General features: G+C 46.4%; 1 protein-coding gene across 3 annotated transcripts in view; it reads left to right on the plus strand.

Moving 5' to 3' along the window:
* The window catches only part of ptprk (protein tyrosine phosphatase receptor type K), an 877,717-nt gene that overhangs the window by 749,197 nt on the left and 102,283 nt on the right, over window positions 1–26,237 (plus strand). For all 3 annotated transcript variants that reach the window (XM_072499228.1, XM_072499225.1, XM_072499226.1), the window contains one exon: window positions 14,248–14,335. In XM_072499228.1, the coding sequence (XP_072355329.1) occupies window positions 14,248–14,335 (88 nt within the window). The remainder of the gene's footprint in view (window positions 1–14,247; window positions 14,336–26,237) is intronic.

Consider the following 26,237-nt stretch of genomic DNA (forward strand, 5'->3'; position numbering starts at 1 on the left):
CCTTTTGTGCTCAATCTCGCGTTTACTGTGCGTGATAATTGTACCCAAATATATCACTCTATTTTCCAAAATCTGGGCCTTTTTGGGGTTAACTTTACATCCAATTGCTTGTAGGAGTTCCAGGAGTTCGGACAGAAGCTCGATGTGCTCTTCCTTGGTGTCTGTCTGCAGTAGTAGGTCATCTACGTACTGGACCAGACATTCGGGGCGTGAAAATTTGGCTAAACCATTTGCCAGCTGTCAGTGGAAAATGGAGTGGAGTTGTGGAAGGCATGTCCACGTGTACTGTTGATTTTTTAAGGTGAAAGCAAATTTGTACTGGCACGCCTTTGCCAATGAAATGGACCAGAATCCATTACTGATATCCAAAACCGTAAAGTATCGGGAATTAAATCCCTGCTTGAGCATGGTCTCGGGACTTGTTGCTACCGTGGGGGTTGCTGCGGGGGTGATTTTGTTGAGTTCCCGGTAATCGATGGTCAGTCGCCATGATCCATCGGGCTTTCTCACTGGCCAAATCGGGGCATTATTAGTGGAGGCTACTGATTTAAGTACGCCCTGCTCTAATAAGCTGTCGATTACCTTTGAGATTTCTCCCTCTGCCTCTTGGGGAAATCCATACTGTTTTTGGAGTCTAGGGTCAGGTCCTGTGATCTGTACTGAACCAGTCATCCGGCCACAGTCGTGTTTGTGGGTCGCTGTCCTGTTCTTCTGTAAAACTGCCCTAACCTGCTTGTCTGTGCTAATTGTCGTCGGGTTAAACCAAAATTTGCCTACTGCGCTGATTTTGTTGGCGTATTCTCCTATTGTGAGCGTTGCGGGGGCTCTTGCAGATTTTGCCATTTTCCAGACACACTGGTTGACTGGATCAAATGATAGATTGTGGGAATTCATAAAATCGATTCCCAGAATGTGTTCTGCTGTGTGGGGCAGGTCAACTAAAACTACGGGGTGCTTGGTGGTGATGTTGCCGATTTGAATGGGTACAGGGGCTGTGATGTGTCCCTGCTGCGAGTGGCCTGTAAAGCCGCTGAGGGTGATAGTGGCTGTAGTGGGCCACGTGTCCTTTTGGAACATGGTGGAGGAATTTATTGTGGTGCGGGACCCTCCTGTGTCCCAGAGAAACGATGGGCTGTCCCCGTATTTTTGCTGCGACTACCAGTTGTCCGGACCTATCCCAAAGAGTGTCGCAGACCCAACTGGGGGAGTCCGTACACTGTCAGTTTGTTCCATTCAGGTCCGTCTGATCTGACCGGGTGCTCACACTATGAATGGGCTCTGTCTTCTTACTCAGAGTGCCCATCTGCTGGGCTCTCTGTGGTTTTCATAGGGCATTGCATTCCCTTGCAAAGTGTCCCAACTGTCCACAGTTGTAACACTTCTGTGACTTGGGTGGGGGGCTGTTCTTGCTTTCATTTACCCATGCGGGGTTCTGGTGTGTTTTAACGGCTTGTATGTCTGCTTCTGCCTGCTTTTCTTCGGGACTTTTAACTGCGGGTTTGTTTCGTACAGACTGCTCCCAGGCGTGGGACAATCCTTTTACTACCCATTTCTCGTTATGAGCCTCCTCTGAGGGATCATAATTGGCGCAAGCTTTTTGTCCTGTTTCTGTGGCATGGGAGATAAGGGTGCGGGTCCATTTGGCCATGTTGTCTGGAGACAAATGGGCGCGGTCTAAGTCTCCAAAAACTGCTGCAAAGTGGATCCACAGATGTCCAGAAAACACTGTGGGGTGCTAGGTTTTCTTTTGCCTGCATTTATTGAGGCCATCTACGGGGTCACCCCAGTTATACCCGATCGCGTCTATGACCGCGGTATGCATTTCTGCAAGCGTGCCTCCTCCTCCATTGTGTTGGTCAGGAAGGGCTGCTACGACCAAAGGGTCTAGACTCAAAACTGTGAGATTTACATGCTCGCGCTCATCCAGGCCGTACATGGTCGCCTGCTGCTTTACTCTGGCAAAGAAGTGGTGGGTGTCTGAGGTTGGGAGGAATGGTGTGATTTTCTCGCACGCGTCCCGTAATTGGGTCACTGTTAAGTGGGTGGTGTACAGAAATTCTGTATCGTCGAATGTGGCTGTGCGGTGGGTGGTGACTGGGTTCATTGGAGCCTGAACTATCTGCTCTGTGGGGGGTTGGGGCGCTTTCCTCTTTTGGGGCTTTCCCTGCGCACGTGTTCCCTGAACATATCTCTGCGCTGTCTCGTTTAACTCTTCCCAATCAGGGCCGTCTTCCTCATCTAACTATGCTCCCAAGGTTTCCTGGAATCCTTTTTGAACTGAAAGCAGAGATTGCAGCTCTGCAATCTGCTTCCGGCACTTTGCGTGGTCGAACGAACGAGCTTTGTCTTTGCTCCGTGGTGGCAGCATGGAGTGCTCTTAACGCTGCCTTCAGGTCACTACATTGCTTCTGCAATGCTTCTACCTGCTTCTCGGTTTCCTCTTGTACCAGGACTGCACGTTGCGTGTCCTGATAGGCCTTTTCATACTGTGACTGGAAGCTGCTTAAGTGCGCCGGCAAGACTGGTTTGCCCACTTGGCATCATCCACCTCTCCGTCTTTTGCTGCCAACTTCCTCCTTAACTCTACATTCTCTCTTTCTACCTCACTTACATCGACCTTACTCATTCGATGCATGCCTTCTATCTCTTTCCGGAGCATCCTAACGACCTCCTCTGTGCCTCACAATTGTGCCAAGCAGGACACGATTGCCATCGGCAACGCAAGCTTTTCCTAAGCTCTTCCTGTGAATCTCGCTCAGGTTCTCCCACCAAGTATGTCCTATACTCCCGGGACCTGTTTCCTTATTGCTACAGAATTCGCTCCAAAGGGGCCATCCTTTCCCTTTGAGGTACTTCCTGATTTCTTCCTCCCATACGGGACACTGTCCTACTCTACTGCTGCTGGTCGCTGCGACCGCAAATTCTTCGGAGTTCATGAGGCGATGAATTGCCATCTTTCTTATCTGAGTGCTTCTTTTAAATTTGGAACGGGGAATTAAGGCGGTGCTGTAGTTACGGGTACAGCTTTCGCTAATTTCCGAAATACAAACTCCCGACAGTTTTGTCGCAACAAAAAATCTATCAGTTTTACCTTATAGCCCTGTTAGTTACACATGCATTTAGCACACTTCCGAATTATGAGGATTGATCAGAACTGCTTGAACACTTGTGGTTTTCTGTTCCCAATTGGATCTCTAATTCAAATTTTTGGGTTCTCTCGGAGTGGTTAAGCCACTTCTAGTTCGGGTCCCGTCAGATGTTGCAGTAATATGTTGCTAACTTTTGTTTGGTTCAATTGGCTCTGTTTTGTAACCTTTGCTCTTGAGTTGCCAGGTATCTTAATGATACCGCCACGAGGTTCAAGTTCAAGTAATGACCAATAACTCGATACACCAATTAGTAAGATTCAAAGCACATTTATTATACACCGCAATCGCTTCTCATGCACAAATTCTACTTCTAAGCTAATTCTACAACTAACAGGCCTATACTGGCCCACCAGGTCAGTGGAACAAATGGCCTTTCGTTCGGGTTCTGAGTCTGCGGGATTCAAAGTTGGTACAGATTGGTAGCTAGGAGTGCCTATGTCGTAGCGAGCGTTGACTTAAGACTTACTGGATATCGGCGGCAGCTGCACCGGTCACGGTCAAGGGTTGGTTCGTGTTGCTGAGTGACCCGGTCAAGAAGAACGATTTGAACTTGGGGGCTTAACTTTATACTCTCCAGGGGCTTCCCACCTTTCGGGGCGGACCCTGTATCTGGTTCCAAGTGTACCTGGACTTCGTTCCAATCACTTGGTTTGATTTCTCCAATACTGGAGCGGTTCCCTGATCGATGGGCGGTCGTGAGGTGTCCGTTAACCTCGTTTGTGTTGGCTCCTGCTGGCGCCGGGGAGTCTGGCTTAGCTTTGTTTGTCCCAAATATTGCGATTGTTCCCGGGGATCGCTTATTAGTATGTAGATGGCTGCTACATTATTATGCAGATGGCTGCTTGTATTGATGCTGTTTGGGCTTTTGCAGAGTTTAATACACAGTAACTTGCACCTGTTGGTTTCTGCCTGTGTTGGCTGAATTTCCCTGCAGCCTTTGCTGTTCTCCATTTTACATCGGGAGTTGGCCAACCCAGGTGGCTACAGAGGCCATATTCGGAGTGTCGGACCAGCCAGGAAACGGGTACGGAGGCAGATATCGTAGCCTTCGCCTCGTTGATCGCCCGAAGGCGGATCCTGTTGGGATGAAGAGCAGCTTCTCCACCCTGTGCCCTGGCGTGGCGAGGGAACCTGTTGGAATTCTTGACTCTTGAGAAGGTTTCATTTGAACTGAGGGGAAGGGCTGAGGGGTTCTGCAAGTCATGGGCATTATTCATTATGACATTTTCAAGAACTGGATGACATCGAACATTAGATGGGGGGAGGGTGGGGGGGGGGGGTGCAGGGGGGCTGTGTGTATTAAGGGTGACTATGGGTAATCCCTGATTCCTTTTTGTCATTTGTTTATGTAAACACGCGGGCTGATGTTTGGGGTTGGTGGGAGGATGGGATCGTTGTTATTGTTATGGGGATTGACATATTTGTTGCTGATTATTGTTTATTGTTGGTGGGTGTAAATTCGGGAGAAAATGTGAAAAAGGAGAATAAAAATATATTTTTTTAAAATACAAATACATGGACCATGGATCAAATATTTTTCATCTGAAGAGCTCTAAGAATTTCTAAGAGTCCATTATGGCATTAATCAAAGAGATAATGTCAGAATATGTTCGTGGGATAGCCGGCAGTTTGCCTACTGGGACTGATTTAGCACAGGGCTAAAGAGTTGGCTTTTAAAGCAGACCAAGGCAGACCAGCAGCACGGTTTAATTCCCGTACCCGCCTCCCCGAAAGGCGCCGGAATGTGGCGACTAGGGGCTTTTCACAGTAACTTAATTTGAAGCCTACTTGTGACAATAAGCGATTTTCATTTTTTCATTTCAGTTTCTTTATGCAACAAGTAAAGCCATCAATTCTGCAAACTTATGAAGGCACTTTAACTTGAGGGTACACTCGGGCAATACCATTGCAAATCCTCACTGCAAATGATGGCTGGTTAGTCATGCGGAACGTCGCTAATAGCATGGGTTAAACTCCCGTAACAACTGACGTTATTCATGACGGCCCACCTTCTCAACCTTACCCTCACCTGAGATGTGATGATCCTCAGGTTAACTCCCCACCAGTCAGTTCTCTCAAAGGGGACAGCAGCCGATGGTCCTCTGGGACTGTGGCAACATTCATTTGTTTTCGTTTTGCAGCCTCTTTGCATTTTCCTCATTGCTTCCTTTCTCATTAATTTTGTATTGTTCACAAACATTGTACTATGTTGTGCTGGGTTCCTCGGAAATTGAATTTTTCAGGTTTGGTGGGGAGGGTGAAGGCAGATTTGTTGAGGTGGCATAATCTTCCTCTGTCGTTGGCGGGATGGGTGCAAGCGGTTAAAATGAACATCTTTCAGTGCCTGCAAGTCTTTTTGCCGAAGGCATTTTTCAAGGGTGATTTCCTTGTTTCTTTGCGGGGGGGGGAAGGTGGCCAGGATAAGAAAAGTGGTATTGCAGAGGGGACGGCATTCGAGGATGCAAGGGGAGCGGTTAGGCCTCCTTAATTTGATGTATAATTACTGGGCAACGAATGTGGAGAAGGTACAGGGCTGGAATAGGGAGGCAGAGGTTTTGTGGATAAGGATGGAGACGGGTTCGTGTAGGTGGTCAGGGTTACGAGCGCTGACAACGGCGCCGTTCCCATTAGCTGCAGGCAAGTATTCACGCAGTCCAGCGGTGGTGGCCACACTGAAGATTTGGAGGCATTTCAGGCAGCATTTTAGGTTGGGGGCGGGGTCAATTTGGGGGAAATCACGGATTGGAGCCAGGGAGGCTGGCTGCAAGGTTCCAGGAATGAAAGGAGAGGGGGATCAGGGAGATGAAGGATCTGTTTCCACTGGCAGTTTGCGAGCTTGGAGGAGTTAAATGAGAAGTTTGGGCTCGCGTGGGTCCGGTACATGCAAGGTGCGGGACTTTTGTGAGGGCCAAGAAAAATATCCCACGAGTTTGTAGAGGCAAATTAAAAGAACTTTATTGACAATAATATATACACAGCAGCAGTAGTACACCACTGCTTCCTACTCTAGCTGGTACAACATTGGCCAGCTCTATTTAAACAGGTGAAAATGTTAATGAGTTCCCCGTCCCCTCTTTCGAGGAGCTCATACTCCCCAAGAGTTATAGGATACCCATTAGTCCCCAGCCAATGGTATTCAGGCAGGCTATAGCATCGGCTTTGCGAGTAAGGCCTTTCCAACCTTCCCGATAGCAACCCGCTCTTCGTAGTTGGAGGAGGTGCTGGCAGCTGGGGGTTGGGCGGGGGCGGGTTGGAGGGGGTTCGTCTTAGCGATTTGTGGGAGGAATTTGGAGAAGGATGGGTGTCCATGGAGGGGATTAAGCCTAAGGAGGAAGAGGTGTTGGGCATGGCATTGAAGGAGGGATTGTGGTGCGAGGTGCTGCATAGGGTAAATGCCTCAACCTCATGTGCGAGGCTGGGCTTTATACAGCTGAAGGTGGTGGGTGGTGGGCAGCACGCACCTGACAAAGGCAAGGATGAGCCGGCTGTTTGAGTGGGTAGAGGATATCTGTGAGTGATATGGGAAGGGCCCTTCTAATCATGTGCATATGTTCTGGTCTTGCCCGAAGTTGGAACGGTTCTGGATGTCAGTTTTCAGCACGGTCCCTTGGAGGCCCTATTTCGGGTGCCGGAACTGGCCAGAGTTTTAGACGTTGCCCCACTGATTGCTTGCAGGCGGGTCCTATTGGGGTGGAGGTCAGCTTCTCCGCCCTGTGCCTTGGCATGGCTAGGGGACCGATTGGAGTTCTTAGCCCTGGAGAAGGTGAAATTTGACCTAAGGGGGCGGGTGTTGGGTTCCACAAGAGTTGGGGTTTGTTCATTTTGCATTTTGGCAAGTTAGTTACCGTCGACTGTTAAGGGGGGGGGGGGGGGGGCGGGGCGGCGGGGCAGAGGAGAGGGGGTTCTTATTGGATGGGGGTTTTAATATGTTGGGTGTGGGTTTTTTTGTAAAACGTTGAAAATGGAATAAAAATACTTTTATGTGGAGTTCCCTATCAATCTGCCAAAGTGAGAAAAAAAAACATTTATTCCTAGTCTCTGTTTTCTATCTGGTAACTAATCCTCAATCTATGCTAATATGCTATCGCTAATAATCCTCTTCATCTTGTCGATTGCATTTTGAAATTTCAAATGCACTTCATCCACCTTTATATACACTACCAATTACGACCTCAAATTTCCCTTAACAGCTTTGTCAAGCATGGGCTTGATGGACCAAATAGCCTTCTCTACTGTCAGAGAGTTGGCACCAGGACACATCCATGCATTACCCCCCGCTACTATTCCTGAAAACATTCAATGTTGCTCTCTTAAACTGATGTAAGTGTGCATGTTCTCGTGGAGGGAAGAAATGATACACATGAGCCAGGCAGTCTATCTTCCATGGTAATTTAAAGAGGCCGTTTCCGCTGACGAGCTCGATGGCCTTGGAAGGTCTATGAAACTGTAAAGTGATCTGCACTATTCACGGCTCTTCTGCAATCTGCTCAGAGTAACACATTATTTAACAAGGAAATGCCTCAGTAATTGTTGCAATCACTGTGATTCCCTTTGTTTTGTACAAGGTGACTATTTTTGCAACACATATTCCTTGAGGCACAAATCTTTTTCTTTCCAACATGAACATACAAATTCATGGAGATGATGCAGCAATGCTGATTTTCCATTTTTGATGATTTCAGGTGGAAAGCCATCATTTCCTGGGATTTTACCTCTGGCAGAGTGGTCAGTGCCCTTGTTGGATTCTACTATAGTGGACTTGCTATCCAACTCCATGACAGGAAAGTCGGGAATGGTGCTGAGAGCTTCATTGACAATCTGTTGCGCGGGTATGAGATAGTGCTCCACCCATCTTTCCACCTGCTTGCTAGATTGAGTGATGATCATCCTTGTCTTTGAATTCACGAGTCTGATTTGGTTGCTGCTGGACTTGCTGCTTTCTTGATTCCTTCATGCTCCCTCTAGCATCCCCTGATTCAACAGCAGATGTTTACTGTTGCAGAGTTTCAACCAATATTGATTGCTACAGTGCAGTTGTTACGACACCCTGAGATATTGCGCAGTTAATTCCAGCCCCACCCATCCTGGAGTCACAACACAAGTGGATTAACCGATAATTCTTCTAAAAATACCCAACGTCTTTGGCCCTTTGGCTGCCCAATAATTACAGTCACCAGGTTTGTAAGTTTAAACATAGTTACTGTTTATTAACAACAAGGACTTTCATGAAACATGACAGCAAACAAAACAGGTTAATGTCAAACCAATATCTATGACCCACTTTAATAGTCCCACCTTCTAGCCAAGACAGCCAAACACAGATTGGTGGAAAGGGGTTACAAAAAATAATATGGATGAAGGTCAATAGATAAAGAGCCTTTGCTTCAGATGATGGTTCTTTATTACACTTCATAGCACACTTGATGGTTAAAGTCTCTGGTTTTCAGTCGATAATGATTGTCTTTGTAAAGTCATTCATTCAGGGGCCCCACAGGTGAGAAGATTTAGGACTCACAGGGCCAGACCTTCTGGCAAGACACTTTATTTTTCATCAAACTGGGCCTTCAGCTCAAGGTTCATATTCAGGCCTCTGTCTTCCTGTAGAGACACCATTTAACATCAAACCTTGCTTTCAGCTCATCGTTTGACTTCAGGCCTCTGCAGTCCAAGAGAACAACACCCAGACTTGTGGGAAAGAAAGTCAGCCCTCACAGTAGCCTTCTAGAGAGAATTAGTTGGATTTTTTGGGGAGAGAGTTAGTTGTATCTCTTCATCAGGCTGCCAGAATCAATGCTAAACCCAAACTTGATCCTCTGGACTCTGAAAAGTCTTCCAGTGGAATAACATCTAATCACCACCTGTTACCGGACACAGCACAGCCTTTTGGGCCAATTCATTGGCCATCAACCAGATCAATCAAACCAGGTCCCAGCCAACCTCTGTCATTGGTGCCGGCCAGCTCTAGTTTGAACCAGCACAAACTACCACAGTGACCTCTCCTGCTGCTGAAATCCTCTGCTTGAATTAAAGGCAAAGTCTACTGCTTTCTTCTGTTTCAATTAAAGATACAGGCTGCCTTAAAGATCCATTATCCATGGACCAAAAACGTAACGGCAAAAATAAAGGAAGGGGGAAAGAAAGGAATAAATAGAAGGACCCTTACACTAAACAGTGTACTGAGCCTTTATTCTGGCATCTCGGAGAGCATCTAGATTTTACTTGGGACTTGCTTGTAATTCATGAGGGCTCTTCTCATGGTCATAATAATAATTGTCTCCATCAGCCTCAAACCAGTCAGCATTCCTCTGATTTTGTTACACAGTAAATGCAGAATTATAAATGGTTTTGAGCAGCTTATCCGATATTGAAACCTCACTCTGGCCTTGGTCGTTGTTGACCAAAAGAGCCTGATGGAGGATTTAGAGGGTCCTTTCTGGGTCTGTGTTACTACAAGTGCTGAACTGAGGACAACCTTTCATCGAGGAGTGGTATGGTTCCCTTAGCTGAAGCCTGACCTTGCTGCATACCAGGGAGGTCAGTGTCACAGTCAGCACTTTGATAGCTAAGAGTGATACGGTCATTGTTGAGAATGGTACATCTGATGAGATGTAGCTGGTGCCAATGTTGTGATCTCCTATGTCTCCAGGACTCCAGTGGAATAACTTGAGTTTGGAAGTAGCTGTTTGTCGCATAGAGTCCATGGTAATAGCATAGATCCAGCAACTTCTGTACATTTTCATTTACCTTGCCAGTTTCCTGGTAGCCTGTGCACATTCATCAAGCACATTCACCAAGCTGTGTCGGTACCGAACTTTGCATTGAGGCCCCAAAAGATTCCTTACTGCTGACAATTCTACTGATGGCAGTGTCACACCACATAGAATTGATACTTCTCAAGCAATATGGATGTACGTGACTTGCCCTCAAAAAACAATATTTGTTCTGGCCTTCCTTATTTGCTGAAGCGATTATTAAATTTGTAATGAATTATTGTTTCTAAAAGCTACCCCATTACTGAGGTTAAACTGATTGGCCTATAGTTACTGGGCCTAAATTTACTCCCTTCTTTGAATAACGTTTGCAATTCTCCAGTTCGCTGGCACCATACTCATAATCTCAGGAAGATTAGAAAATTATGGCCAGTGCCTCTGCAATTTTTACCCTTGTTCCAAAAGATACTGAGGGAAGTATCTCATCTTGTCCTGGTCACTTGCTGACTTTTAAGTAAAACCATACCATCTAATGTAAACTCCTTATCAATTCTTAACACATCAATTGTCTGAACTACCTACTATTTCACTATGATTTGGGTTAAGACCATAAGACATAGGAGCGGAAGTAAGGCCATTCGGCCCATCGAGTCCACTCCACTCGTTAAGAAGGATGCAAAGTACTCACTTAGTACCTCAACCATCCCCTATTAGGTCATTAGGTCTATTATCATCCCCACATCCCATTACCTTGCTTTCACTATTTAGAGGTCCACTGATGACTTTTGTTCGCCCTTTGTTTCTCTTTGGGTTTTATTCGATTTGCCTCCGAGCTCTACATGATCTCCAGAGCGCTACACATAGGGCAGCACGGTAGCATTGTGGATAGCACAATTGCTTCACAGCTCCAGGGTCCCAGGTTCGATTCCGGCTTGGGTCACTGTCTGTGCGGAGTCTGCACATTCTCCCCGTGTGTGCGTGGGTTTCCTCCAGGTGCTCCGGTTTCCTCCCACAGTCCAAAGATGTGCAGGTTAGGTGGATTGGCCATGATAAATTGCCCTTAGTGTCCAAAATTGCCCTTAGTGTTGGGTGGGGTTACTGGGTTATGGGGATAGGGTGGAGGTGTTGACCTTGGGCAGGGTGCTCTTTCCAAGAGCCGGTGCAGACTCGATGGGCCGAATGGCCTCCTTCTGCACTGTAAATTCTATGAATGATATCAAGAAGTGGCAGAAAGCATTGAATATTGCCAAGGCTATGGGCCCTGACAATAGTACTGAAGACTTGAGGGGCCGGTTTAGCTCAGTTCACTGTTCAGCTGGTCATGATGCAGAGTGAGGCCAATGCACGAGTTTGATTCCTGTACTGGCTGAGATTAATCATGAAACCCACTATCTCAACTTTGCCCCTCACCTGAGGTGTGGTGATCCTCAGGTTAAATCATCTCTCCTCCTCCAAGGGGAATACAGCCTATGGTCATCTGGGACTATGGTGACTTTACTGAAGACTTGAGCTCCAGAACTTGCCGTGCTCCTAGCCAAGCTGTTCCAGCACAGCTACAACACTGGCATCTACCCAGCAATGTGGGAAATTGCTCTGATATGTCCTGTCCACAAAAAGCAGGTCAAATCCAATCTGACCAGTTATGGCCCCATCAGTCTACTCGCGATCATTAAGAAGGTGGTGGATGGGGTCGTCAACAGCCCTCCTATCAAATGGTGCTTAATGAGCAATAACCTGCTCATTGAAATTCAGTTTGGGTTATGCCAGTCATTCTGCTGTTGACCACATTGTAACCTTGGTCAAAACACAGACAAAAGAACTGAACTCAAGAGGTGTGAGTGACTGCACTTGACATCACAACAGTTGACTGAATGTGGCATCAAGGAGCTCTAGCAAAACTGAAGTCAGTAGGAATGAGGGGGAAATTCTTCAGTGGTTGGAGTCAAACCTAGCACAAGTGATGGTTGTGGTTGTTGGAGGTCAATCACCTCAGCCCCAGGAGAGGGCTGTCGGAGTTCCTCAGGATAGTATTCAAGGCACAGCCATCTTCAGCTACTTCATCAATGACCTTCCGCTCCATCATAAGGTCAGATGTGGGAATATTTGCTGATAATTGCAAATATTCAGTACCATTCACGACAACTCGGATACTGAAGTAGGCTGTGCCCATATTCAGTAAGACCTTGACAATGTTCAAGCCTGGACCTATAGATGGAAAGTATCATTCCTGCTACACATGACCATCTCCAGCAAAAGAGAACCTAAATATCTCCCCTTGACATATAAATTTGTGGCTCCAAGAGCGGATCAGAACTGGAACTTCTTCAGCAAATAACTCACCACCTGACTCCCCATGCCTGACCGCCACAATACTCTCCACTTGCCTAGATGAATGAAGCTCTAACAAAATTTGTTACACTTTCTGTGGAGATGGATAACTTTAAAAATAAATTCAAATGTCCAGCTGAAAGGATAATACAACAAGATTTCAGCTTTTAAGATTTTTACTATAATAAAAGGTTAAAGAAGTATTGACTCAACACTGTCTTTGTCGGGAACTTATAATTTGAATCACAGAATGGAATACCCTCTTATTTTATGACAAATTTAAAAAACATACTGCACGGGCAGGCATTACACTCTCCTTTAAGTAAAAAAATGTCACAAGTAATTCTTAGCTCCCAAGGGTTTACTTCTGTTCTTTTACTTTCTCAGTTTGGCATTTCCAGAACTTCATGTTGAGAGTATTACTGGAGATTCTCCCTATTACACAAGTAAAGAGAATCTTCCAGCTTTGTTTTAACTCTTCAATCTGGGTGGGAGCTTCCGCCCACATTCCGATGCAGTAAAGCATAAGGACTTTCACTCTCTATCTGTTCGTTATCACAGATCCTGGCAGACGAACTGTGCCTGTGAATTTTGAACGATATTTTAGAAATCCTTCCCCTCAAAGCTCATATCCAGGGCAACATGAATCAATTGGGCCTTGTATCCAGGTAGAAATGCTGATTAGCAACAATCCAACAATCAAACCATTCAGGGTTGCTGTCGGGCATCCTTCAGCGCAGGTCACATGGCCCCCTTCATTTTACTTAAAATTAAAGACACAGACCCAAAACATAACAATCTTATTAACCTCACCATTATCACATAATTAAACAGTTACATATGGCAGTCAGTTAGAAATATATGACCATCAGCTGACAGAAAATCTGACTGATGAAATTTACAAAAATAATTGGTTTCTTTTGTCAAAATCACTTGTTTATTCTCATTATTTAGATTCTTAGTTGTTGCACTGACATCATCATCTAGCCAACAAAATTCATCTTCGAATTAATAAAGTAAAACTGATTTATGTTTAACCTGAAAGGACAGAATATCCCCTCACAGGCAGTGTATTAAGATTATGATTATGACTCATTTAGCAAAAAATTGCCATACACTATTGTGTGGTGGTTTTTCTTTTGCACCAGGAAGATTGGGATTCATCATAAGTGCAATCAAATGTATTGAGAATAGATTCTAGCACAGCTATTGATGGTTATTCTTTCTGGAAAAACAACATACTGGTGCTGCAGTACTCGATACCAGTATAAATTGTGCTGTGCTGCTTTTTGCTGTTAATTTTGTCCAATTACTGTTTTAATTGTCATCTTAGTTGCTTTTGTCATGTCAAAACCTCAAGGTTATACTAAAAGCAATGCGAGATAGTTTGAAGCATCAACCTGTCGTTGTGGTTTTACTGGCAGCAATTTCCTGTAGAAATGTGTTGATTCTCAGCAACTCGTGTTTGCACTTTCTGGTAAGCTAAAGAAATTGCAGAGAGAAAAAACATGTGTTGCCTCAAATTTATTGCAGTCTGAGGTTTCACACCCACAAAAATTAGATGCATATTGACTTTTATATAGTTTACCATCCCAAATGATCTGATAACATTTCACATAAAATATAGTCTTTAAACCTTGCAGCATAGGGCACCTTAATGTGAACACAGAGACATAGAAGACCTATGGCACAGAAGGAGACTTTGCAGCCCACTGTGCCTGTGCAGCCAGAAAAGAGCAATCCAGCCTAATCCGCCTCCCCCATCTCCTGATCCATAGCCATATAGGTTACAGCATGTCAACTACACATCCAAGTTTTTTAAATGCATAAAGGTGCACCACATACAATTTTTATACAATTTTTATACAAAGTTATTTTTAAATGTAGGTCACTAGTTACCCTCTTTTCATCGTGGTACAGTAAAGAAGTTAACATTATTTGTCCTTGGCTATTAGAACTTTAAGAAAGAGATTGTTAATTAGAACGGCTTATGAAATTTGGATTTGTTGTCCTTAATGAAAAACAGGACTCGCTGTATCAACAAAACTGTTCTTTTGCAGAGTTTCTTTGAAGGGCAGTCTGCTTCCTGGGACATCGCCAAGAAGGATCAGAACAGAACAAAGAATCGCTATGGAAATATTATAGCTTGTGAGTTGGTCTATAAACAGCTATGATCCACAATGTATTTTTATTGCAATTTGATGTCTTGATAATGAGAGTGTTATTTTTTTATCTGAATTTCTTCAGGTTAATCTATGGAAGGGAAAAATGTCAATCATCCAACAGTCCTTTAAATATTTCAAATTCACTCTTGCTCTTTCCTAAAGTATCTTCTCTTCATTTTTCTGCCTTACTTTTCTATCACGTACCTCAATTCTTGCAACAAAAAGATGAGACATTCTGAAAAATCCACATCAAATATGCACATTGTGATTGTCTCAAAGTATAAATTGGTCAAGCATGATCTGCCCATTACAAATCCATGCCAATTGCTTCTGATGATGTATTTCTGTAATTGTTCATCATTCATCCCTGTGTGGTGGATGCTATAGGTTGACCCATAGCTGAGATAAGACTAATTGCCGAAGAAGAGGAGCATTTCCAATCTTGTGTTCCCAGTATAAAGCTTCTATTTGACTTCAAGCTGTGGAGCAATAAGAAGTAATTCATGCAAGGTTGGGAAAGGTTGCGGAGTCAGGGGTTCTGGTTTGCAGCCATGTCACTAATCTGTGTTCCCTTTGCAGTTCTCCACTGGACAAATTATTCCTAGAATTTCATGTTTTATCCCTTCTCCTTTTTCTTTTTTCTTTCTTTATAAACTTAAGAGTACCCAATTATTTATTTTCCAATTAAGGGGCAATTTTGCGTGGCCAATCCACCTAACCTTCACATCTTTGAGTTGTGGGGGTGAAACCAACGCAGACACGGGGAGAATGTGTAAACTTCACACGGACAGTGTCCCAGGGCCGGGAGTCGAACCCTGATCCTCAGTGCCATAGGCAGCAGTGCTAACCACTGTGCCACGTGCTGCCTCCCCTTCTTCTTTTTCTAAACACGGATATAAATGTTGTGCCTGTCAGACATTTAAAGCTATTTCCCCTTTGTAATTATTTTTATAAAGTCAACTGAGTGAGGCTTGACTGTACGACGTCCTCACAGAGGTGAGTGCACTATTGATGAGCCAAACAAAGTATTGTACCGCATAATTTTATTATGTTCTTAATAGGTAGTAATACAAAACTGTAATTACCTTTTGCAATGTGGTGTGTAATTTTCACTAATAATCAACCACAACTCAAGCATATAATAAACTTTCAGCATGGACATAATATTCAGTCGAATCTTTTCCAGTTCCTTAAGCTGAAAGATATGCAGTGCTCTTTTCTTGAAGCATGTACGATACTGAAAATCTACAGTTTTCAATAAATCCTGTATCGTCGCCATGCAGGAAAGGAAAAATATCAGTCAAAACAATTCTTGCAATGAATTGTGAATAGATATTTGGGATTGGGTGCATTTTTTAATTGTTCGCTTCAATTTTTGTATTTTCGTTAAGTTCCTGGGAAAAAAACAACTTGGCCATATACATTTCTTTCTTAATGTACATAATAACCCTATGTACGTGGACCCCAAGATTCCTCTGTTCCTCCACGCTTCCAAGAATCGTGCCTTTAACCCTGTTTTCAGCATTCAAATTCGACCTCCCAAAATGAATCACTTCACATTTATCAAGGTTGAATTCCATCTGCCACTTCTCAGCCCAGCTCTGCATCCTGTCAATGTCCTATTGTAACCTGCAACAGCCATCGACACTATCTACAACTCCACCAATCTTCGTATTCGTTCTCGTCTCACTCATAGGTCTCTGGTAGAGTTGGCTTCTTGAACCGGGTGACATGCTTATTCCAACAGAGAGGGAGCAAGCAACCTCTGTTTGTCCACTGCTGAATGATTTCTGGACACACAGCTTTCTGTCTCACTGGCAATCTCTCTCGAGTGGCTGGCAATCTTGTCCTGAAATACTTCACTCACTGTATTTTCAAGAGATATTGTTTCATTGTAGCAGAGAAAAGTACAGCTCTTTGGCTCTAGTGTACTTCACTCTCCCATTCACGAGAAACTAGAAGAAGACTCTTGCAGTTACAAATGAGGGCTTTGTATTGCAAGCTATAGCACAGGCTGCTGATGTTCCGAATAGGCACACCAGAAAGTTCCGATTCAAGGGTTGCACAGACAGTTTTACTCCAGATTTGATGACAAGAATTTTTTTTTTTTTAACGCATTTTATTCAAACTTGTATCAAAGTAGGTTACAGCAAATAAACACCCCGGGAAATATTCTTCCCAACAATCAACTATAAAATTTGTACAGATTTTTCTCCTTTTTCACCCTCCCCACCCCCTTGCGACGAACAGCTCCTCAAACACGGTCACAAACATCCCCCACCTTTTCTCAAACTCCCCTGCTGAGCCTCTTAACTCATACTTTATCTTCTCCAACCGCAGGAAGTCCTACAGGTCACACAACCATGCTGCTACCCCCGGTGGCCATGCCGACCGCCACTCCAGCAAAATTCGTCACCTCCTCCTACTCCACTATCCTGGCTAAGACCGTGAACACTCCTGCCCAGAAACTAATCAATTTTTCACAATCCCAAAACCTGTGCGCATGATTCGCTGGCCACCGACAACACCTCTCACACTCATCTGCTACCCCCTGAAAGAACCCACTCATTCTCACCCGAGTCATATGCACCCTGTGCACCACCTTAAACTTTATCAGGCTCATCTTTGCACAAGAGGAGGTCCCATTTACCGTTCGCAGTGCCTCACTCCTTACTCCCCAATTGATCTCCATTCCCAATTCTGCTTCCCATTGCTCCTTGATCTTCACCACCCGCTCGCCTCCCTGCTCCCCCAGCCACTTATATATATCCCCAATCCTTCCCTCCCCTTCCACATCCGGAAGCAGCAGTCGCTCCAGGTTGTATCCCGACAATCTAGGAATCCCTTCCAGACCTTTCGTGCAAAGACCCTAACCTGTAGATACCTGAACTCACTACCCCTCGGCAGCTCTACCCTCTCCCTTAGCTCCTCCAGACTGGCGAATCCTTCCTCCAAATACAAATCCCTCACCTTGACCAGCCCCACTTCCCTCCACCTCCTGTACACACTATCCATTCCCCCCCCCCCCCCCCCCCCCCCCCCCCCGGCTCAATCCCATGATTCTCGCACAGCGGCGTTAGCACCAACATCCCTTCCACCCTAAAAAGCCTCCTCAACTGATTCCATATCTTCACCGTGGACTGCACTGGACTCCTTGAATACCTACTCGGAGCCATTGGCAACGCTGCCGTCACCATAGCCCTCAAACTAGACCCTTACAAGATTCCTCCTCCATCCTAACCCACTCTACCCTTCTCCTTCCCACCACCGCCACATCTTGTTCACATTCGCCGTCCAATAATAATGAAGCAAGTTTGGCAACGCCAACCCCCCCTGCTGCCTCTGCCTCTGTAGTAGGGTCCTCCCCACCCTTGGCACCTTCCCTGCCCATACAAAGTCAGAGATGATTGTGTCCACTTTCCGACAAAAGACCTTTGGTATAAAGATCAGGAGAGCCTGAAAGATAAACAAGAACCTCAGCAGAATATTCATTTTCACCACTTGGACCCTCCCCGCCAATGTTAAGTGCAGTGTATCCAACCTCTTAAGATCCTCCCTGGCCTCCTCCACCAGCTTCGTTAAGTTCTACTTATGGAGCCCCGTCCATTCCGTCGCTACCTGAATCACCAAGTACCTAAACCTATCCCTTGCTACCGTAAATAGCACCACCCCTACATTAGCCTGCTGTGCCAGCTCATTCATCGGGAATACCTCGCTTTTCCCTACATTCAGCTTTTATCCCGAGAACCCTCCAAACCTCCCCAACAGGCCCATAATCCTTCCCATGTTCTCCAACAGATCCGAAACATACAGCAAGAGGTCATCGGCATAGAGCGACTCCCGATGATCCCTGTGTCCCCTCATTATCCCCTGCCACTCTGCCGACACCCTGAGAGCCATCGCCAATGGCTCTATGGCCAGCGCAAACAGCAGCGGCGATAGCGGGCACCCCTGCCTCGTACCCCTATGTAAGTCAAAGCTTCGTGAGCTCATATCATTCGTCCTGACCCTCGCTCTTGGCACCACATACAGCAACCTTGGCTTTGATTTTTATGTCATCATTGGCTACAGGAATAGTGCCAGAGGACTGGAGGACAACAAATGTGGTCCCTTTGTTCAAAAAGGGGAGCAGAGACAACCCCGGCAACTATAGACCGGTGAGCCTCACGTCTGTAGTGGGTAAAGTCTTGGAGGGGATTATAAGAGAAAAGATTTATAATCATCTAGATAGGAATAATATGATCAGGGATAGTCAGCATGGCTTTGTGAAGGGTAGGTCATGCCTCACAAACCTTATTGAGTTCTTTGAGAAGGTGACTGAACAGGTAGACGAGGGTAGAGCAGTTGATGTGGTGTACATGGATTTCAGCAAAGCGTTTGATAAGGTTGCCCACGGTAGGCTATTGCAAACAATACGGAGGCTGGGGATTGAGGGTGATTTAGAGATGTGGATCAGAAATTGGCTAGCTGAAAGAAGACAGAGGGTGGTGATTGATGGGAAATGTTCAGAATGGAGTACAGTCACAAGTGGAGTACCACAAGGATCTGTTCTGGGGCCGTTGCTGTTTGTCATTTTTATCAATGACCTAGAGGAAGGCGCAGAAGGGTGGGTGAGTAAATTTGCAGACGATACTAAAGTCAAAGAACAAAGAACAAAGAAATGTACAGCACAGGAACAGGCCCTTCGGCCCTCCAAGCCCGTGCCGACCATACTGCCCGACTAAACTACAATCTTCTACGCTTCCTGGGTCCGTATCCTTCTATTCCCATCCTATTCATATATTTGTCAAGATGCCCCTTAAATGTCCCTATCGTCCCTGCTTCCACTACCTCCTCCGGTAGCGAGTTCCAGGTACCCACTATCCTCTGCGTAAAAAACTTGCCTCGTACATCTACTCTAAACCTTGCCCCTCTCACCTTAAACCTATGCCCCCTAGTAATTGACCCCTCTACCCTAGGGAAAAGCCTATCCACTCTGTCTATGCCCCTCATAATTTTGTATACCTCTATCAGGTCGCCCCTCAACCTCCTTCGTTCCAGTGAGAACAAACCGAGTTTATTCAATCGCTCCTCATAGCTTATGCCCTCCATACCAGGCAACATTCTGGTAAATCTCTTCTGCACCCTCTCTAAAGCCTCCACATCCTTCTGGTAGTGTGGCGACCAGAATTGAACACTATACTCCAAGTGTGGCCTAACTAAGGTTCTATACAGCTGCAACATGACTTGCCAATTCTTATACTCAGTGCCTCGGCCAATGAAGGCAAGCATGCCGTATGCCTTCTTGACTACCTTCTCCACCTGTGTTGCCCCTTTCAATGACCTGTGGACCTGTACTCCTAGATCTCTTTGACTTTCAATACTCTTGAGGGTTCTACCATTCACTGTATATTCCCTACCTGCATTAGACCTTCCAAAATGCATTACCTCACATTTGTCCGGATTAAACTCCATCTGCCATCTCTCCGCCCAAGTCTCCAGACAATCTAAATCCTGCTGTATCCTCAGACAGTCCTCATCGCTATCCGCAATTCCACCAACCTTTGTGTCGTCTGCAAACTTACTAATCAGACCAGTTACATTTTCCTCCAAATCATATATATATACTACAAAGAGCAAAGGTCCCAGCACTGATCCCTGTGGAACACCACTGGTCACAGCCCTCCAATTAGAAAAGCATCCTTCCATTGCTACTCTCTGCCTTCTATGACCTAGCCAGTTCTGTATCCATCTTGCCAGCTCACCCCTGATCCCGTGTGACTTCACCTTTTGTACTAGTCTACCATGAGGGACCTTGTCAAAGGCCTTACTGAAGTCCATATCGACAACATCTACTGCCCTACCTGCATCAATCATCTTAGTGACCTCCTCGAAAAACTCTATCAAGTTAGTGAGACACGACCTCCCCTTCACAAAACCGTGCTGCCTCTCACTAATACGTCCATTTGCTTCCAAATGGGAGTAGATCCTGTCTCTAAGAATTCTCTCCAGTAATTTCCCTACCACTGAAGTAAGGCTCACCGGCCTGTAGTTCCCGGGATTATCCTTGCTACCCTTCTTAAACAGAGGAACAACATTGGCTATTCTCCAGTCCTCCGGGACATCCCCTGAAGACAGCGAGGATCCAAAGATTTCTGTCAAGGCCTCAGCAATTTCCTCTCCAGCCTCCTTCAGTATTCTGGGGTAGATCCCATCAGGCCCTGGGGACTTATCTACCTTAATATTTTTTAAGACACCCAACACCTCGTCTTTTTGGATCACAATGTGACCCAGGCTATCTACACCCCCTTCTCCAGACTCAACATCTACCAATTCTTTCTCTTTGGTGAATACTGATGCAAAGTATTCATTTAGTACCTCACCCATTTCCTCTGGCTCCACTCATAGATTCCCTTGCGTATCCTTCAGTGGGCCAACCCTTTCCCTGGCTACCCTCTTGCTTTTTATGTACGTGTAAAAAGCCTTGGGATTTTCCTTAACCCTATTTGCTAATGATGTGGTGTTGTCGATAGTGTGGAAGGATGTAGCAGGTTACAGAGGGATATAGATAAGCTGCAGAGCTGGGCTGAGAGGTGGCAAATGGAGTTTAATGTAGAGGAGTGTGAGGTGATTCACTTTGGAAGGAATAACAGGAATGCAGAATATTTGGCTAATGGTAAAGTTCTTGAAAGTGTGGATGAGCAAAGGGATCTAGGTGTCCATGTACATAGATCCCTGAAAGTTGCCACCCAGGTTGATAGGGTTGTGAAGAAGGCCTATGGAGTGTTGGCCTTTATTGGTAGAGGGATTGAGTTCCGGAGTCAGGAGGTCATGTTGCAGCTGTACAGAACTCTGGTTCGGCCGCATTTGGAGTATTGCGTACAGTTCTGGTCACCGCATTATAGGAAGGACGTGGAGGCTTTGGAGCGGGTGCAGAGGAGATTTACCAGGATGTTGCCTGGTATGGAGGGAAAATCTTATGAGGAAAGGCTGATGGACTTGAGGTTGTTTTCGTTGGAGAGAAGAAGGTTAAGAGGAGACTTAATAGAGGAATACAAAATGATCAGGGGGTTAGATAGGGTGGACAGTGAGAGCCTTCTCCCGCGGATGGAAATGGCTGGCACGAGGGGACATAACTTTAAACTGAGGGGTAATAGATATAGGACAGAGGTCAGAGGTAGGTTCTTTACGCAAAGAGTAGTGAGGCCGTGGAATGCCCTACCTGCTACAGTAGTGAACTCGCCAACATTGAGGGCATTTAAAAGTTTATTGGATAAACATATGGATGATAATGGCATAGTGTAGGTTAGATGGCTTTTGTTTCGGTGCAACATCGTGGGCCGAAGGGCCTGTACTGCGCTGTATTGTTCTATGTTCTATGTTCTAACCGCACCCATGCCACAAATCTCGGCCCAAACCCAAACCTTCCCAAAACTTCGAACAAGTACCGCCACTCCACCTGATCAAATGCTTTCTCCGCGTCGATGAAAACCACCACCTCTGGTACCAGAGCTCTCGACGGATTCATCACCACATTCAACAGCCGTCTTATATTACTCGTGAGGTGCCTGCCCTTCAAGAAGCCTGTTTGATCTTCTGCAACCACCCCCGGGACACAATCCTCCATCCTCCCCGCCAACAACTTAGCCAATACTTTCACATCCGTGTTCAACAGTGATATGGGTCTGTACGACCCACATTCCACCTGATCCTTCCCCTTTTGGGGGATTAGAGTGGTTACTGCCTGCTTCATCGTCTCCGGCAACTCCCCCTTCTCCAGTGCTTCATTAAACGCTCCCAACAAGTGTGGTGCCTGGTCCGCCGCAAATTCCTTATAAAATTCAGCTGGGTACCCATCTGGCCCAGGGGCCTTCCCCGACTTCATACCCCTGATACTATCCCGCACCTCCCTCAGCCCCAGGGGCTTCTCCAACGTCTGCCTCTTTGCTTTCTCGTCCTGGGGAAATTCCATCTCGTCCATAAACCACCTCATGTCCCCCTCCTCTCCTCCTGAGTCTGCCTCATAAAGTCCCTGGTAATACTCTCTAAATGCCTCATTTATCTTCCCTGGCTTTGACACCACATCTCCAGCCCCAGTCCGGATCTTCAACACTTCCCTGGATGCAGCCTGCCTCCCCAGCTGGTGCGCCAGCATGCGGCTCGCCTTCTCCCCATACTCGTATTGCACCCCTCTTGCCCTACGCAGTTGCCCTACCGCCCTCCCCATTGTCAGCCTGACAAATTGCCCCTGCAACTTTTTCCTCCTCACCAATCCCTCCTCGGTGGGCACCCTCGAATATTCCCTGTCCACCTCCACGAGACAGTCGTGTTCCTCCCTCCTTTCCCTATCCGCACGAGCCTTAAACAAAATAATTTCTCCCCGGACCACTGCCTTCAGTGCTTCCCAAAAAATGCCCGCCGACACCTCTCCATTCTGATTGAACTCCACATAATCCCTAATCGCCAACCGCACCTTATCACAAAAACCTCCATCCGCCCGCCTACAAGCCCGAGTCAAACCTTCACCCCGGCCTCTGCTCTCACCCCGTACTGAACCAAATATCCAGCCAGTGGGGTGCATGGTCCGAGATAACTATCCCCGCATACTCTGCCTCCTCCACCCCAACCAAAATCTCCTGACTCACTACAAAGTAATCAATCCTCAAATACACCTTATAAACGTGTGAAAAGAAGGAATACTCCCTTCCCCCTCGGTTCTGAAAGTGCCATGGATCCACCATACCCATCCTCTCCATAAAGCCCCCCCCCAGCTTCCTTGCCATTCGTACCCTACCCATCGACCTGTGGTTGATCTATCCTATCCACCCTCTGCTCCAAGACACAGTTAAAATCTCTTCCCATGATGAACTGGTACGTGGCCAAATCAGGAGCCAGCAACCCCCTCATAAAACCCAAATCATCCCAATTTGGGGCATACACATTTACCAACACTACCGGTGCCCCTTCCAATACCCCACTCACAATCACATATCTCCCATCTGGATCCCTCACCTCCTTCGCATTCACAAATCCTGTTTTTTTGCTCATTAAAATCGCCACACCCCTCGATTTCAAATCAAACCCAAAGTGAAACTCCTGACCAACCCACCTCTTCCTTAACCTAACCTGGTCCTTCACACGGATGTGTGTCTCCTGCAAAAAGACAAACCCGCTTTCAAGCTCCTGAGGTGCGCGAACACCCGCAACATTTTAACCGGCCCATTCAGTCCCCGGATGTTCCACATTACCAACCTTACCGGAGGCTACACCTCCAATCCCCTCTGTCGTCTGTCATCTTCCCCACTTAACTCCTGCCCCTTTAATTCCACTCTGTACCTAGCCCATCCCAGATGGCCCCTTTCTTCGCCCTTGACCATGTCATCTCTCACCCCCTGCCGTGTCGCAAACCCCCCCCCCCGCGCTTTTCCCCTCCCCCCGGCCACCACTCTTGGCCTCCTCCCCCACCACCTCACTTCCGTTCACCAGCATAACCTGCTAGTACGGCTGCCCCTGCCCAAAGGCACATCCTAATGACCCCCCCTCAGTTCTAAGTAAGGCCTCCTGCTGGCCTTACCTTCCCCCATCCAAACAAGGACTTCTCCTGAACTCCAGGTAGCCTTCTCCAAAAACAAACAAACAGATGTTAAACACAAACAGACCCATAAAACAGGAGGGGGGGGGGGGGGGGGGGTGGGAACATCCATTCCCACATAAACGTTTCACCCCTACATCTCCTTACAATCTCAACATTGAACAGAAACACCCCCCACAAAAAAAGGCAAACATCCCCCAATCCCTACACCCACTTCAAACATGTTCCCGACCAAGGGCAGCACGGTAGCACAAGTGGCTTCACAGTGCCAGGGTCCCCGCTGGGTCACTGTCTGTGTGGCGTCTGCACGTTCTCCCCGTGTCTGCGTGGGTTTCCGCCGGGTGCTCCGGTTTCCTCCCACAGTCCAAAGACGTGCAGGTTAGGTGGATTGGCCATGATAAATTGCCCTTAATGACCAAAAATGTTAGGAGTGGTTATTGGGTTGAAGTGAGGGCTTAAGTTGGTTGGTGCAGACTCGATGGGCCGAATGGCCTCCTTCTGCACTGTATGTTCTATAAAAATCATTACATAGTGCCAGCACCCGGCTCCCAAGCATTGTCCACTCAGTTCTCCCCAGTTTATGCTCCTTAGTGATGTCTTCGGCCGCTTCTGGGGTCTCAAAATAATACTCCCGGCCTCCGAAATTCACCCATAATTTCGCCGGGTAGAGCACCCCAAACCTGACCTGCTGCCAGTACAGCACCGCCTTGGCCTTTTGAAACTTGCCCGCCATTTTGCCAACTCGTCTCCGATGTCCTGATAAATCCGGACATTATTTCCCTCCCAATCGTAGCTACGCTTCTGGCCCAGCCCCCCCTGGCCCACCGTAGAATTTTCTCTTTCTCCAAAAATTTATGGATTCCCACGATCACCGCCCGCGGCGGCTCCCCAGCTCTAGACTTTTGCCTCCGAGACCACTTCAGGTGGTCTCTGAGCTCGGTCCACTTCAGGTACCTTATCTAGCACCCCTTCTGCCACTAGTACCGCCAGCATCCTCGAGACATACCTCATGGCACTCGCACCTTCCACTCCTTCAGGCAGGCCCACTATTCGCAAGTTCTGTCTTCTCGAGGTATTCTCCTGCTCCTCAACCTTTGCCCTCAGCGTCTTACAAAGGTCCCCTAGGAGCCCCACCTCCGCCTCCAGAGCCACCACACGATCGCTGTGGTCCGAGATCACTCCTTCAATCTCCCGAATCTGTGACCCCTGCACCTCCAAACACCTCTCCATCCGCTCCAAAGTACTCTTAAGGGGTGCCACAGCTTCTGAAATGGCCTTTGCATGATCCTCATGCATTTCTTTCCTCTGTTTATGGAATTCCTTCTTGATAAAAATCATCAGTTCCTGTATCTGGGACCTTACAGCTTGCCCCTCCCCCGCCTGCATGCTGGAAGAGACTGTCTGTGAAGCACAAGACTCTTTCAACTTCCCAGCCAAACCTCTCACTGTTTTCTGCCGGGTCTCCGGTTTCCTCCCACAGTCCAAAGACGTACAGGTTAGGTGGTAAACTACTCCTTGAACATTCACCTTCGCCTTTTCATCAAAGTTCCACCCGGATCTGGGTAAAAAGAGCCCTTTTCTGTGACTTTGAACAGGAACGGCCCTTTATGTGACCAATCACTCCATGGTCACAAGCGGAAGTCGATGACAAGAAATTAATATATACCAATCGGTTGTTCCCAGTTATATACGTCCAATCATGACTATAGATCAGGTTTACATCATGCATAACATGTGAGAACAATTGACGAATCACAACATAGGCACATCTACTTAATTATAATATCCAGTCAAATCAAAGATACTTGCATGCTGCCCTCTAATATTTATCGCCGGTTTCTCATTATCAGGCCTGTCCGTATCAATCAAGTCTCCTGCTTGTAATCCATTTTTCCCAGGTAAAAATGTTACAGAAATATATAATTCTTTGTGATTATGCCTCCCATTTATGTCTACACGAGACAATTTGACACGAGCAAAATGGTGAACGACCCCATATTGTTATTGCCATCCTTGAAAATGGGCATTGCATTTTTAATATCCCTTTGACAGTTACAGGTTTCGATGGGTGTGTGGATTATAGGAAATCATAGAATCCCTACAGAGGAGGTAATTTAGCCCAACGAGTCTGCAACCACATTCCGAAAGAGCACATTACCTTCGGCCCACATCCCCACCCTATCCCATTTGCTCTGTCTTCGTTCCATATGCAAAATCATCTTCTCAGTTGAAAGTTAAAAAATCATATTTTCAAAAATAATGGTCAATAACCTCGTAACACATATCATAGAATATAATAGAACAGACTCCCTAC

This window comes from Scyliorhinus torazame, chromosome 4 (assembly GCF_047496885.1).
Source record: "Scyliorhinus torazame isolate Kashiwa2021f chromosome 4, sScyTor2.1, whole genome shotgun sequence".
NCBI classification, from domain to species: Eukaryota; Metazoa; Chordata; class Chondrichthyes; order Carcharhiniformes; family Scyliorhinidae; genus Scyliorhinus; species Scyliorhinus torazame.